Source organism: Asparagus officinalis, chromosome 1 (assembly GCF_001876935.1).
Source record: "Asparagus officinalis chromosome 1, Aspof.V1, whole genome shotgun sequence".
NCBI classification, from domain to species: domain Eukaryota; kingdom Viridiplantae; phylum Streptophyta; class Magnoliopsida; order Asparagales; family Asparagaceae; genus Asparagus; species Asparagus officinalis.
This window is the reverse complement of record NC_033794.1, coordinates 17283515-17300599: the sequence shown is the minus strand read 5'-3', so window position 1 is coordinate 17300599 and position 17085 is coordinate 17283515. Positions and strand designations below refer to the sequence as shown.

The 17085-nt window shown below is 34.8% G+C and overlaps 2 protein-coding genes across 2 annotated transcripts in view; one reads left to right on the top strand and one right to left on the bottom strand.

Moving 5' to 3' along the window:
• Window positions 1036-15286, top strand: LOC109819873 (U3 small nucleolar RNA-associated protein 4 homolog). The gene is made up of 11 exons (XM_020385830.1): window positions 1036-1318; window positions 1404-1523; window positions 2464-2764; window positions 2846-2909; window positions 3146-3259; window positions 3336-3498; window positions 4995-5148; window positions 5259-5827; window positions 12568-12749; window positions 13197-13457; window positions 14863-15286. Exons 1-11 carry the CDS (start codon window positions 1151-1153, stop codon window positions 15170-15172), a joined length of 2406 nt encoding a protein of 801 aa, XP_020241419.1. The 5' UTR covers window positions 1036-1150; the 3' UTR covers window positions 15173-15286.
• The window catches only part of LOC109819865 (cysteine protease ATG4B-like), an 11734-nt gene continuing 10739 nt past the window's right edge, over window positions 16091-17085 (bottom strand). The window contains 1 exon segment of the mRNA XM_020385817.1: window positions 16091-16624. Within this exon segment, the coding sequence (XP_020241406.1) occupies window positions 16416-16624 (209 nt within the window). The 3' untranslated portion in view covers window positions 16091-16415.

Below are 17085 nucleotides of genomic sequence, written 5' to 3'. Positions count from 1 at the left end.
TTATTAATACTAAAATTTTTTTTTAAAAAAAAATTTAGTTTTCAATCGTTACCAAATATAGATTATTCAATATCATGTAATAATCATTGAGAAAATAATATTAAATTATTTATTTAATAATATAATACTAAAAAAATAGTGTTAGTCATAATTATGTGATATTTTTAACAAAATTATACTATTTATGAGATTAAATTTTTATGTTATTTATTTTATTGCTCATTGAATTATAGTATGATTATTAATAGTATTTAGCAATATATTATTCTATTTATACTATTATTTTAATTATATTATTATAATTTATAAATAATTATTATAATAATTTTATTGGATACTACTAATTATTGTGTACACTTATTTTGTTAATTATTTTATTTAAATAATTAATAGTTATAATATTATTGATAATTATTATTATTTAGGAAGGTGAGGAGGTGCATTATAAAGAAAAGGTTATATTTATTTAATGAATGAGTAATTAGAGCATCTCCAACCGCTTCCCCAAAATTTTCTCCAAAATGAAGAAACAAAAGCCATATTCTCCAAATTATTTTTGCTCCAACTCCAACAGCTTCCCCATTTTAAAAAATTGCATTTATTACAATAATAAAGCTCTCCCCAAAAATTTAGAGAATGCTGCAGATTTGGGGAAGGCTCCCTATTTTTTCTCCTCCTTCCCTATTTTGGGGAATGGGATGGGGAATCTGTTGGACAAAAAAAAAGCTCTATATTCCCCAAATTTGAGTATTTCAAGAAGATGGGGAAGCTGTTGGAGATGCTCTTAGAGACAATGACATAGTTAGAATTTATCAAAATGTCAAGGACAAAAAAAAAATCAAAAGTTTTAGCACAACAATTCTCTTCTTATAGTAGTAGTATAGATAATTATTATTCATCTTACGTTCATATAATAATTACAATTAGAATTTAGACCAAAACATTATTGTTATAACCAAATTATTTATAAGGCCCAGCCCAATTCTATTTCCAATTAAAGCCCACTGGACTACAGACTGTAGCCACTTCCTCCCATACCGCGTCCAAAGCGTTCGCCCTAAAACCTCTCTCCTCCTTCCGAAAACCCCTAGCCTCTCTCAAAAAAGAGCTCCGTTTTCCTCTCGAAGGCGATTCTAGGTCTACTCCTCAAATGGAGAAGCTCGAAATCCACAGGACAGACTTCGTCGACTGGAAACCCTCGGCCGTCGTCGCTCTCGCCACCAGCGTCGACGGATCGAAGGTGGCGGCGGCGAGGGAGGACGGGAGCGTTGAGCTCTGGCTCGTATCTCCGGGGACCGTCGACTGGCATTGTGAATTGGTGCGGCGAAATTCTATATGTTGTTCTCGGTGATTTGGTTGGTACTGATTTTGGTTTTTGTTTGTTTGTTTTGGTTTTGATGAAGACGATACATGGAAACCCTAGGTCGAGGATTTCGTCGCTGGTGTGGTCTGGATCGAGGCTGCTGTCGTCGAGTATTGATGGTTCGATTTCGGAGTGGGATCTGTTCTCGTTGCAACAGAAGGTTAGGTTCTTGATTTTTAAAAAATCAAGTTTCTGTTTTTTGAGGAAATTTGATATATATTTGGCGAAGCGTGACAAGAACGCAAGATTGATGGATTTTTTCACGACGAGGTTTTGTCGTTGGTATGCATTGATAGCTTGGTTTTTTGAAATGTTCTTGTAGGCTTAAATAGCTATTTGATGCCTTATGTACAACATGTTAGACTATGACAAAAAGTAACTTAATTGTTAGTAGGCGAAGCTGTCTATAGAAGTACGTCCAACTCGAACCGGTAACATGGTACCTTAGAAAATTCTGGTATATAGTATTACTGTAGACAATAAAGTTCATCTTAAAATGCTGTTGAAAGTAATAAGTAGAACATGCTATGATATGCTAAACATTTGGAAAATCGTTCCCTTAATCTTTAAAGGACTATCTTGTTAACTAAACTGAATGGAAGAAACGGGTTCAGTGTACTAACCCTAAAAGTTTAGGACAGATGCTTCAATTTTTTTTTCTTTTTTGGTTATTGTTTTATGTCATACCTACACATGAGATTAGATTCAAATGCAAGTGACAGGATGGCCGAAAGTTGCAATTTCTTAAGTTTTTCATATTGACCAGACCACACCATTAAAAATTACCAATATATCTGTTATATGATTGCAACATTTCATCATTCTTTTCTTGAACACCGCATCAAAATAGCATGGTATTCGACATGAATTTTGTATTTTTGAACTGTTTAGTAGGTCTTGCATCCTTGTTTTATATCTCACCTTTTTTTCCCCTCTATTCCTTTTCTTGTTTTCTTTTTCTTTTTGGCATTTTTGGGATTGTCTAATGCAACACAAAGTCAGTGTTTGTTGAGCATTGAGCACATTTTGCTATATTTTTCTTAATGAGATCAACACTTTGTCTACTTACTATGAGTTCCCTTTATTTGTTTGATTTGTAGACTCTTCTAGATTCAGTTGGAGTGTCAATTTGGCAGATGAATGTAGAACCGCTTGATGATTGTCCACATTCTAAGAAAATTAACTCACATCAAATGGCCAGTGGAGATGCAAATGATCTTTACAGTGATTGTGAGTCTGGTTGTACTGACGATGATTATGATTTAGATGAATCTCATACTGCATATATTGGAAAAAATGATCAGCGGGTAGCCGTTGCCTGTGATGATGGTTGTGTACGATTATATTACATGTCCGATACAAATGGACTAACTTATTATAGATCATTTCCTCGAGTTAGCGGTTAGACTCATACACTTACCCTCTCTTTTTTTCACTTTTATAATACCTTTTTCAGTAGTTATCAATCATTTTTATGTGCAGGACGCATCCTAAGTGTTGCTTGGAGTTTCAATGCAAAGCTAATATTTTCCGGCAGTAGCGAAGGGTATGTTTCATTAGTTGGCTGCAGCAAGTTTTGCTTAATTTTATTTGCAAAGACTTGTTTACTTATGCCTTGCCTGACTATATCTACAAAGTAGTTGGAAATTTTGAGTTTATTCTTTTCTGCTTGCAATTTAATGAAATTCCCTTCTCAGTTGTTTTACTTATATAACCAATGGATAATTGCTTCATCTATTCCTTCTCCTTGTTTGGTTCTAATACATTTTCTAACTTTTATAGTATCATAAGATGCTGGGACACTACATCATTTCATGAAATTTATCGCATCACAGCTGGCCTTGGTGGCTTGGGTAGTGGACCGGAGTTCTGTGTCTGGTCGTTGCTGTCCTTAAGGTACAAGGATATCTGGTTACTTAATAAGATTTCGACTTCTTCATTGCATCTCAGACTTATTTTATGATGCTTTTAGGTGTGGCACGCTAGTCAGTGGGGATAGTACGGGTAGCGTCCAGTTTTGGGATAGCCATAATGGAACTCTTTTGCAAGCACATACCTATCATGAAGGTGATGTTAATGCTCTAGCAAGTGATCCTAGTCATGAAAGGGTTTTTTCTGCTGGTTCTGATGGAAAGGTATTGTACGTTTTTGTTAAAATCCTTTGCTAGTGTAAACTTATTGGTACTCATTTGACGTTAATGAAATTTTCAATTTTTTAGTATTGTGCTTCTTTTATCATGCACCTTGATTCATTTCTCACTTTTACATTCTTGACCTGTGTGCAATGTGAGTTGACTCACATTTTTTCTGCTTGGGTTTGGGCAAGCATTTTGTATTCTACTAATGGTGGTAAATGGTAATAGGTCAGATTTCCAATTTGTCTCTAAAACCTCCATCTTAAACTTTGAAAAAGCCTGAAAGGAATGGTGACAAATTTTGTCCATATATGCTTATCTTTTTTCCCATTTGGATGAACGGTGACAAATTTTATGAGAATTTTGTTGTTAGGGTTTTTATGACCTTTTGGTTTTGATATGTAAGGGTCTCTGGTGCTGGTTTCTTATCATGGGTCTCACAATTTTATTTTGAAAATTTCAAGTCAACAAATGTATATAAATATTAAATACATTCCCATCTTTGGCCTAAATTGTGATTTTATGAGTTTATTCTGTCATATTAAATTATCTGCTTCAGTTTGTAATCCATGAATTAGTGAAGACTAGAGGTCTAAATATGTGACTGTGACGGTCTAATCGCAGAATTTGGATGTTACATTATACCATGGTCTTCTTTCTCCCTTTTTTTCTGCTTGTTACTTGTGCTGGCCTATGTCTCTGTCCATGTCAGTGTACCATAACCATGTCTGTGTCTCTGCTCCATAGGAGGCGAGTCATCTAGATTTTGCTTAAATTGTTTGAACTGTACCTACTGTAGTTCTAGATATTGCTTAAATTGTTTGAACTATACCTACTGTAGTTTGGAGAATCAAGGCCTTAGTTACAATTTACAAAACTAGACACTATTTCTGACATGGTTGGATTTTCTTAAATATCATTCCCTTGGGATTTAGGTGCAGTAGAAGGGTGATGAAACTTCTACTGTTTTATTTTGAGGATTATTTTGATATTGTATTATTGTACTAGACTACTAGTCTAGTTAGCGAACACCAGTATCCTGTACAAGAAATACTTTTATTTGATACTTCCTCACCCAAGTTATGAGAAGTAGCATTCCCTCTGAATTTAGGGTGGACAGACGAAAGGCTATGCAAATTTCTGTGGGTTGACTAATAAATTATGTGATGCTATATTAGCCTAGTTGGTGACAACTAGAAGCTATACCCTATCTAAATTTGGCTCTTCTTTTTATACTTTATTTGTCAGATTATTAGAAATATTCATGGAATATTGGTGTTCTGATTCCTGGGTAAAACATCTCTGGAAAAGGAAATGAACCTGACATACATGTAAGAGGAGTTGCCTGGTAAAGAGCCCTGTTGGAGAAAGGAAATAGAGAAAAAACAGACTAGTTTAAGATCATGAGGTTATGTTGTACGATGTCCTACTTATCAAATACATAATTTAGTAAATTACGTGTATGCCTATTCTTATTATTTTCTTATGGTTCGCAGGTGATCCTTTATAAGATGGCTAATGATCCAGCTGATTGTCATGAAGAGGACCTTTCTACAGAAAATGGAAACAAATGGGTGCCTGTTGACTACAAGCGAGTGCACACCCATGATGTCAGGGCCTTGACAGTTGCAGTGCCAATTACTAATGAAGGTCTATTTTTCATGAATTAGTATGACCGTTGTTTCTTATTAGGGTGCTATGCATATTACTTGATGCTTTGTGTTAATCCTTCCAATTTTTTTTATTGTTTCATTTAACAGATGCATTGCCTGATGAAAGATTGCCAAAATTACGTAGACGAGCAAAGCCTGTGAATTTCAGTTATCGTAAATGGGCACAGTTAGGAGTTCCTATGCTCATTTCTTCTGGTGACGATAGCAAGCTCTTTGCTTACCCTGCAAAAGAGTTTACCCAGTTTGATCCTCATGACATTTGCCCTGCACCTCAGCGAGTATCTATGCAGTTGGTCAACAATACTGCCATAGATGGGCATTTGATGTTTGCTCAGCAGATAGGACAGTTGGATGTGATTCTTGTGAGCTTAGATCATCACTCATCTCCAAATATACCAAAAACAAAAAATCTGGCTCGTATTAAAACCAAGGAGTGTCGAAAAATCATCTCCAGTGCTGTATCTAACAATGGAATGTTTATTGCGTATTCTGACAATGTGAGACCCTGCCTCCTTGAGTTACGGCAAAAAGGAGGAAATAGCAATTGGTCTCTCAGTAAGTTACAACTACCTCGGGGGTTGCAATTTGCGCACTGCATGGTCTTCAGCAGTGATTCTTCTCACCTGATGCTAGCTGGCCATGATAGAAAGATACATGTGAGTTTCTTCCATTCTTCTTTTATTACATAAATTTATGTAGATTAAATATGTATTGCTTTAAACCACTGTAATCTTTTGGTGGCTTTGTTGCACAAATAGAACATTTGTCCTTGTGTTGTTTACCTTGTTAGAGTCCTCCAAATTGTATTAGGGGGTATTATTTATTAAACATGGCCAAGACAGCTGGAGTAATTAGAAGAGCTTAGACACCTGGTTAATGGTTATTAATCTGAATCCAGAGCTTGTGTGAGCTTGATCTCTGGTTGGACCTTAAGCAATGACGGATCCAGGGGGCCGGGGGGTGGCCGTGGCCCCCCGCCATTTGACAACGTGAGGTAGGTATATGACTATGTGAGGGGTTTTCTTGTTAGTCCCTCAAATCTTTCATATTTCAAATTAGTTTCCAAAGCTCTAGCATTTGAAATTAATCGCCCAAATCTTTCATATTTGAAATTAATCCTCCAAATCTTTCATATTTGAAAGTAATCCCTCAAATCTTTGAAGTGTATAAAATTACCCTTTGTTACATTTACCATTCAAATTGTTAACCATGACTGGGTAGCAGTTAATCAGATATGAGTAATTACCAAATCAACCAAAATCAACATTAAAATTCACCAATATCAATAGTTTTAAGTCTAATATAATCTGTCCCAACTTGTACTCCAGTGATTTTTTTTGGGATTTGGATTGGAATGGATATGGATCTAGTTTGTATTACACCCAAAACTATAAAAAAATGATAGAATATTCACTCAATTTCAACCACTTTCTAAGTAGAGTAACTAATATTAAATCGCTCAAAAGATTTAGGGGACCAATTTGGAAGGGGAAAAACACCCTGTATGTGTATGCATCACCTTTTCATATAGTTTTCTTTACATTTCAAGTATAATGGGAAAATGAGGTTTCAATTTCCATCTACTTTTGCATTTAATAGTAGAAATTTGAATTCAATTTTATATTTTCATGTGGTTTTATAGTTTCATAATGAAACTTTTTTTTTTGAGAAAAATCATAATGGACTTGCTAAATGAGGTTCTTGCAATGTCAAAAAGTTTTACATTAAGAAATAGATATATGAAATGATTTTTTAAAATATTCAAGTACTTCTACAAGTAATCTTTCATATTTGAAACTAATCCCTTAAATCATTGAAATTTCCCTTATGTCCTCGAATTCTCAATTTATTTTGAAAATTCTCAAATTATTGAAATTGGTATTAAGTCCACCAATTCTCATATTTTTTCAAGTTAATCCTCTAAGGGGGGTTAGTCACCTAGAACTTTTTAAGTAGAACTGGGATAATTGGTAAAGTGGGATAATTTTTTAACACTGGGATAATTTAGTGGAACAATGATGGATAATTCTTAAAGTGGGATAATTTGATAGGATAATTTGGTGGGATAATGGTGGATAATATTATGAAGGGGATAATTTGGTAGGATAATTTGGTGGGGGTAACGGTGGGTATAAATTATTATTGTTAATAATTGTATATTAAAAATAATATAAGATTGATAAGCAATTGATTAGTCTAGTAATACCTATAAAATATAATGCAATAAAGCATCACTATTCATCTCAAATAATAAAATATTTACAACTAAATAAAAATCTAAATTCCTAGAGTGACTCGACTTTCATCATCCCACATGACCTCTGCCATAGAATTTCTCCAAGCTCCCGTAGCTGCTCGTTGAGTCTGTTGAGTCTGTAACTCATCTTCTTCATCGGAATCATCATCTGCATCAACAACATTTCGTGGAGCTTCTAGTGGAAGATCATAAATGTCGAAGTCATCATTTGTATTTTCCAATCTTAAAAAGTTATGCAATCCTACGCATGCAACGAACATCTTTATTTGTGTGGCATACGAAAAACCTGGAGGTTGGCTCTTGAAAATAATGAATCTAGACTTAAAAACTCCAAAGATGTGCTCGACACAATTTCTAAGAGACACATGTCGATGGTTGAAAACTTCTTTTGAATTTCGTGGTCGTTATCGATTATTAGCAGGGCCGAACTCTGAAAGACGGTACCTTTGACCTCGGTATGGAGCAAAAAATTGTAGCCTATTTGGATAGCCGCAGTCAACTAGATAAAACTTATCTGCAAACAAGAATAAAAATTATGAATGATAAAAAATATTATAAAACTAAAATAAAACACTCTATTATTAGCACACAATGGGACTGATAACAAAGTAGCAATCAATTAAAAAATGTTGATATGTATGCTAATCGTTAATCACCAAATTATTGAAAAATAGAAGAAAACATAATATTACACTACTCTCATCTACACAACATACAAGAATCATTTCTTGGGATGCTACATATAATAGAAACTTCATCCATTAAATGCACCAAACTAAGATAGCTGACAAGTCAAATAACATAAGAACATAATATAAACAAATAAATAAAAGAATAGCAATATCCTAAAAATAAATAGTTTTGACAAATTGAAATGAAATTGATCCTAAAAATACTTTCCAAATCTTAAAAAAAACATGACATTATCCCAAGTTCCACCTACTCAATGAAAAATAGTTTGACAATATGAAATTCCACATAATCCTAACACCATAACATATCTTAAAAAACATATAAATATCCTAAACTTTTAAATTACTGCCTCTAAACATCTCCAAAGAAATTAGAATCATAATCTTCACCATTTGGATCAGAATTGGCTTGAGTCCTATCCTTACCATCATTCATTATCTCACCAGTCAACCTAAAATGTAGAAACTCATAGCGGTCTTTTGCATCCATGTCAATAAAGGCATCCTTCATGTCCTGTGAGATATTGTCACCGAGTATATTCCATTTTGTGGCTTAGTCAATTCAAAAGTAGACATAACAGCATCAACCCATTCTTTATTCCGACCTTTTCTTATCTTCCTCAACTCATCAACTAACTCATGAAAAGCTTTACCTATAGTGACAACTCCCTCTCCTACCTCTTGCAACGATAACTGCATCAACTAACTCATGAAAAGCTTTACCTATAGTGACAACTCCCTCTCCTACCTCTTGCAACGATAACTGAGAAGATGCAAAGGATGTGGCTACAATACCAATTGACCTACGCTTTCGTTTACCATTATTCAGAGTGGATGGTCCAGAACCAGAAAATGACACATTATCACTGGGAACGGTAGTAGCATGTTGCATATCTACAGTAGCATCTCCTCCATCCGGAGATTCCATCTCAGCATCAGCACCAAGTATGCCCTCCCCAACCACTTCCTCTAAGCGTGCTGCATCCAAGCCATCAGGACCTAAACCTATAGCTCCTCTGCCAGAAGCACCATGATCTCCGCATACCATCAGTATATCCTCAAAATTCTCGAAAAGTTTATTCTTGAGATTTGGAGTATTTGGACGTACCTAAAACATAACATGAAAATAATTAATATTATGTTCAAATTAATATATATGAAATAACATGACATAAACCAACCTCTAAAATGCCATTCCACACTTCGTCGGGACATATAAATTTCTGTGTGCTAGGGTCCCAACCAAAACCAGAGTTATCATCAGGATCTCCACAGGTGCAATCTTTCTCTTCCATTGCTTTATCTTGTTCATTACATGATTATATCTAAAATCTTTTCCAAAATTTTCAACTAGAGGGGGTATCACATTCTTCAGAATCACATACTTTTTAAAACTGCCATTTGTTTGCTTATTTCCATTCTTAACTTCCTCTACTAAGAGTCTAAGCAATTCGTTAGCCTCTGCTTCAGTCCATGTCATATAATCCATCCTTGCTCTTTTCTGTCCCTCACTTTCTAGACCTCAAAATATTTCTTCTTGATCCTGACTCTGTGATCTTATGTCCATCCTATAACAAATTCAAAAAACTTTTCAAAATCTCAAATATGGAATTGGATTAAAATATTGGTGATGCCAGACTAAACATGATGGTGAGCAAAGTGAGCTTGAAATTGCACAAACAACAACATAAACATGATCATAATTTGGTTAAAGTGAGACAGTTTTTCTAGACAGCTAGTATTCATGATGTAAGGACACTTTGTAGGTTGATAATTTTGTGAGGTATTTATTTAGTTAGTACCAAGATCATCACGGAGGATAAATAAGTACAATTTTTTAAAAAAAGACGGGAAAGTTGGTGATATAGTTAGGTACTCTAGGATTTATATTCAGATTCAAAATTTTGAAAATCGAAATAATTTGCTTTGTTGAACCATGAACTATCTATAAACAAAAACAAAATTTCCAATGACTTCTATGAACACAAAAATTTCCTATGAATTCTATCAACAGGTGAAATATTAATCGGTTTTATGAAAACTTCTGACTATTTTCAAATAGCTGATTGGCACTTATTAGATCCAATAGCATGTATTTCCGAGCATCCACAAATAAGAATAAAAGCCACCTGCTATATTTATTTACTCTCTACATTTAGATATGAGAAGAAAAATAAACAAAACCAAAGAATACCATGGATAAACTTTTGACCATTTGCGTACAGGCATCTCTATATCTGATGCAAGATTAGTTTTTTAAAAAAACATACGCCTGTAAGCATTAATAAAGCAACAACAAGCATTTAAATTCTCTATGGTGAACATGGGAAAAAAAAATAAAAAAGGGCTTCATTCACAGAACTATATCATGGTGGGGTTCGAGATACACTCTTCTACAGGAAATAATGGCTGGGGGTCATAATGAGTACAAAATCTTGTACATTGCCTGCAGGTTAAAAGAAGATGATTACATCACATTGCCTGCAGGTTAAAGGAAAGTGATTGTAGATTAAAGGAAGATGATTGCATCACTTGCCTGCATGTTAAAGGAAGGTGATTGCATCACATTGCCTGCAAGTTAAAGGTGATCTCATCTTTGTCTATTAACATGACAACGCGAAATTTCCATGAGTCCATTCATAGCATACAAACTTATCACGACACGTAATTGGATGAATAAGTTTGAAATTAAAATCCAAAGCACTGAAGTTACATACCTGATCTCGTGGATGGGAGGATCAGAGAGAAGAGGCGGAGAAATAATTCGAGAGGGAGGCGGCGCAGTTCCACTTTTTTCCCCAATTGTTTCTTTTCAATGTGTAGGATAATTTTTGAGAGGGGAATTTATGGCTATATATATAGGTAGTAAAATTAGTGGGATAATTATGATAAATTATCCCAATTCTAATTCAAGTAGAATTCTACTTGACTAACACACCAAAAAAATAATACAATTCTAGTTCTACAAAAGTTCTACTTGACTAACACTATAAAAAATATCCCATTTCCTAATTCTATGTGACTAACACCTTAAAAATTTATCGCACAGATTATCCCAGTTCCAGATTTAAGTTCTATGTGACTAACACCCCCTAATTGCTAATTCTACTCTTTATTGGAGGGACAAATTTTCAAAAAAAAAAGGAAAAAAGAAGAAGAAGAAAAGAAACATAGGTCTATGATTGAGAACAATTAACTGGCTAAGCTATGGACCCGTGGATGGAAAAGATTAAGTGATTGAGCCTTCTTTTTTCTTTACTTCTATTTCGGGTTCTTTAACAAATTTACATAAATGAAAGGTTATTATATATTGCTATACTTATTTTTTAGATTGGTGTATAATATATTAGTTGTACTTTCGCCGCCCCCCAAAAAAAAAAAAAAAAAAAAAAAAACTTGAAATCCTGGCTCTGCCACTGAACATAAGTCAGTCAGGTACCTCCTCATTCTCATTCTTGGTTCTGTTAACATCAGCAGTAACGACAACAGCAAAATGGAGTCTTTATCTAGGACTGTGAACTAGTTTCACTATGATCTTTTCTTCCATCATATCTATCAAAGACTACCTCTTCTAATATATCACTTTACAGCTTCTTTTTCTTTCTCCAATTAATTTTGGCTTTACTCCGATTCTCCGAACTCCAGCTGCTCCTTCAACTTTAATTATCTCACTCTTCTAACACAACTTTCTCTTTTTAGCCTATTTCAACCAGCCCAAACGAGAATTTTAAGTGTAGCTGCTTGGTAACTTCTAACTTCTTACGAGTAAACTCACTGCATATACTATTGTTTACTATACTATCACCCATCTGTCTGGTCATTGTCATTCTGGTTACACTTTTTCTGGAGATGTTACTTGCTGTTGATCAATATTCTGTCTACAGCTGGGGGCAGTTATTTTTTATGATTTCTTTTTTTCTTTTTGCAACTTTTTGATGTCCTCTTCGCCATTTACATAGCACACTAGAATCTCTTCTCCACTTTAACTACCAGGCTTTAATTCTATGAAACATTATCTTCCGTAATCACCATCTGTTGAATGATCATACGATAAAAATAATGGCTATGGATGGTTAGATGGGAATTCTACTTCTGTCTTTTCTCGTACCTTTGAAGCTTATCTCCACGTTTGTACTCTGGTTACCATCTTTGTCTAGTATGATCAACATGCATCTTGCGAACAGCATACACCAGGAATTCGTCCAGTACAGATGTGGGGAAGACATGCTATAAATTGTTGATGCTGCTTGATAGTTATCACGTATCATACTTTACGTTTTCTTGATATTCGACTGCAAGTCTGTAGTTTGCTACATTGTATGTCTGTGAAGACATCATATAATTGTTTCCTGTCTATAGCCCACATAATTTCTTGAGAGTGCATCATAATTTCGTTGCTTTTTTTTCCCTAATCTTATATGTCTGTATCTTTGTGCCCTTTCATTAGGTCGTGGACTTGAAGAAGTCTGAAGTGGTGCATACTTTTATACCCCAAAGGAAGGAGGAGAAGATGAATGATGCATCTAGAGAACCTCCCATCACAAGAATGTTTACTAGCTCCAATGGGCAATGGCTGGCTGCTGTCAACTGTTTTGGGGACATTTATGTGTTTAATCTAGAGATATACAGGTAGCACAGAATTAGCATAGATTTTGAGACTCTTTAAATCTCTCAAAATTAGCATAGAACCTGAACTTTAAAAAATATATAAGGAGGGTCAAAGCATGATATTGTGTGTAATAACTCAAGTTATATAAGCGATCAATTTTTTGATGAATATTTTGATATAAAACAAATCTAATATGTAAATGCCCATGTTTGATTCTTTTAATATCCTAATAGTTTAATACTAAAAATTATTTGATTTCTATAAGTGTTCTCTAGGCTTGAAGTTGGATAATTGATGAATAATTATCAAACTATTAGATAATCATTCAGATCAAATTCCAAACCCATTTAGTAAATACTGGAGAATTTATCGTTAATATGCACGGCATATTTAATAATCTATTATATGTTTGGGTTATCTGTTGGTTTCTTCCAAATTTTATATAACATGGCCTTTTTTTTGGGTAGGCAACATTGGTTTATATCAAGATTGAGTGGTGCTTCTGTTACTGCTGGAGGTTTTCCTCCGAAGAACAGCAATGTGCTTGTGATCACCACATCTGCAAATCAGGTTTATGTGTTTGATGTGGAAGCAAAACAATTGGATAAATGGTCAAGGAACCAAACCCGTCATCTGCCAAGAAGATTTCAAGAATTTCCAGGAGAAACCATTGGGCTTTCCTTTCCGCCTTCTATTAATTCAACTTCGGCGATCATTTACAGTGCAAGGTATAGCCTCATTTCATACTAATAGAATGTGTTATTAGGTACTGGAAGAAGGAAATTCGTTCTGTTCTTCACAATTAAATCTCCAAAATGTAATTTATCCATCTCATTATATGTTCTTTACAATTTAATAACTTGTTATTGTTAGAATATAAAATTATGACCCAAAATCCTCACAACTCTTGTGTTTTGGTGTAGTGGAAGAAACCTTTGGCATGGTACCAGAGCAACCTAGGTTCAACTCTTACCAGTTACGCATTTAAAACATATCTAAAAAAATGCACTGCCATGTAAAATAGTCCAGGTTTAGATCCATGATTGGGCTCTCAACTTGCAAGGGCTTGTTAGGATATAAAATTATAATTCTCATACAACTTCGAGTTTTGGCCTAGTGGAAGGCAGTTATATTCTTTCATGCTGAAAACATAAATGCACATGCATAAAGTGATTTAGGCACTTTTCACAGATGGTTCTAGTTCTACAGTTTCTTCCATTGTTGAAGAACCACTAATTTTTTGACTGCTTGGTTCCTAGGGAAGAGGTTTCTAACTGCATAGTTTTCCAACTTCGTATGCTTTAGACATTGGAATTAGTTGAGAGGTGCAACCATGCAGGAAAATCATTGGATATGTGAAAATGGAGGCTTTGAACAATATGAGGAAATTCCTTCTATCCAACCTGCCTCTAATTTACTAATTTCTACAACTTTAATATGCGGTCATTGCATAGTATATACATTTTCTGCTTAATTGCTTTGATTACCTTGACACCCTGCGCATATGTTTTAATTTTCAAGTCTTTCTAAAATTGCATAATCTAAGAGAAATAATCTTTGATGGCTCACTTAATAGGTTCCAATACTTTCCCTGCCTTCTGTACTTACAGTAACAGAGTAGTTCGGGTGTCATTCAATTAACATGCTATGGGCCCAAAGTAGGCCCCTTCTTCACTGCAGCAAGCTATAAACATCAAACTTATGCCTTACAATTGCCCTACTTCATATTTAGAAGTCATAATTCCCAATTGTTTTCAGTGGATGGAAAAGAGTTGACATAGAGGGAATGAAGGAGAACAGTGACACGTGCAATCGGAATATTGTATCAGACTGTCAGTGCAATTAGAATATTATCACTCCAATCTCCAATATTGTATTAGTGCATTCAGAATACCATGCCAGTGCAATCACTGACTTTAAAATCTGTGCTGATACACGTGTCATGTTCTCTACATACGTTATGCTGTTAGCTTTTAGCTGCTGGTAGCTTGTTTTGTACCAACTTGGCTGTTTTTTCCCAATGTTATAAAAGATTCTTATCGGCCCTAATTTATTTCTTCTGCTAGAATTGCCTACTATTAAATAAGCATGTCTTATTCAATCATGTATGAATTTCCCCCTACATGAGTGCAGGGCTATGTGTCTGATCGACTTTGGGATGCCTGTTGGTCAAGATGACTATTCTGAGTTGCCGAATGGCCGCAATCCATCTTTGGAGAAGTATAATTCTTCCAAGAAGGCAAAGGCAAAAGAAAAAAGAAAGAGTATCATTGAAGAACTTGAACAAACGAAGAACAAGAAATTTGATTTCTTTGCGTTTGGAAGTCAGGTTTTATTTTTGAGCCACCTTTCAGATTCTTCTCTTTTTGTAGTAGAGAAATCATGGGAGGAAGTTCGAAAAACATTTGGTGCTCCTGTCCACAGACGTATATTTGGAACTTAAGACCAAAGCAGTGATGATTTTCTACACAAGGTTATTTTTCATCAGGTCTGTATGAGTGTATCATGTATAATATTAATACAGGGTGATTCAATTTTGATCGGAAGTCGAAACCCATATCAATTTTTTTTTTCCCGCTTTCAAAGGAGGAAGCATGAGTTCCATTATCGATAGCAAAACAGCCCAGTGTCCCCAGGTGATCTCATGATGATGGAAGGTTTCAAGATTAGGCAGTGAATGATCACATTTAGGCATGATGTGGGGCAAAATAACTTGAGCTGATTGTGAATTTTTGTGACCTGTCATATCTTCATATGGATCTTCTGGTAATGTTAGATCTATTTTTGAGGCTTAATCATAAAAATTTTGATGTATTTTTTCCAAGTTTGAGTTCTCTTTTTACCCTGAGGAGGCAATTTGTGAGGATGATGCAGAAATATATGTTCTTTTAAATTGGTGATTTCTCGCATATTTCGACGTGCGAAAACTTTTTCGTAACTTGCAGGTGTCCAATCCATATGTAACCAAAGACTATCATTTCCGACTTTTAGTTAAAAGTCCCAACATGAATAATAAATGCAATTTCAACGGACGTTTGCGAAAAAGACATCTGGTTACTCTGCATGGATCACAATTACAATATTGTGAGCAGTAAAGGTTTATACATTGCAACTCAAATAGCAAACCAATGCCTACCGGAAGTCCAAAAAATATTGATACTCAGAAACAAACATCTGCAAGTACAAAATGTAGTTGCCAAATTATGAAGTTCAAACTGAATGAAAAATTATGAAGTTTAAACTGCTCTGCAGTTTTGTAATTACAGCAACTGCAGTTGTGTTATTTTCCCTCACATCCATAGAATTATATAAATTGAAATCGTAGTTGCTTCGACACAGGAGCACAGTACGCAAATTTCAGAACTTCGAAATTCAGAGGAAAATTCTCCTTTTAACTTTCTGCCCCATTTTCTCTCAAAACTGTCAAATATGCAAGAATGTGAGCTTGCAGAATGGAAACTCAACACATTCCAATCCTCCCACATATTAATTTGTAGATTTCCGTTTACAGAACTACATAAGGTGTAATCACCTTTCTCCTTTTTACATTCACTACTGATACATAAGACACACTATAAAGTACAAAGAATAACCGAAAAAATAAATAAAATCCAGGACAAATCAGTTTCCGCAGGCAACCTAGAACACGAATATGGTTGAATATTGAAACCACACTAACTGTTGTATCACAGAAGTTGCCAATCATCTTCACCTCCATGGCCATCACCATCACTTGAGTTTCCAACATTGAATGGTTCATCAAATCTGTCTAATGCAGTATCAGGGTCATGGGCTTGTCTTGTGGGATTAAGAGACTGAGTGACAGTGAATAATGGTGCTCCGTTGGATCTCTCACTGAGCTCAGAAGCGCGCAAACAGAAATCTTTGAAATCATCTAAACACCATATTGAAGAAACTTGAGTCAGCATAAAACTAAATGATACCATACTAGACATGATAGGATGTTAAAGGATAAATTTTATAAAACTACCATGACTTTGGGTGGTTATACTAACATTAACATTATGCAATATGCATACCCCTTAATTGATGGATATTTGCAAACTACCCCCTGAATCTTAGCAATAGCAAAACTATCCCTCAAATCAACTTTGGAAGGAGGAAAAAAAAACGCTCCAAATCAACAAATCATCAACTTCAACGTTTTAAAAAGCATATTATGTGTCTGCTTACGTGGAAACGGTATTACCGCTTAGATTTGGCAAAAGTGCCCAATTATGTGGTTTATCCACATAATCAGGTGTTTTTCAATAAGCGTCCGCATAGATTTTTTTTATGCGGGCGTTTTTTAACTCATTAAATATGGGTCAAAACCCGTTTACCCCAAACCCCCCT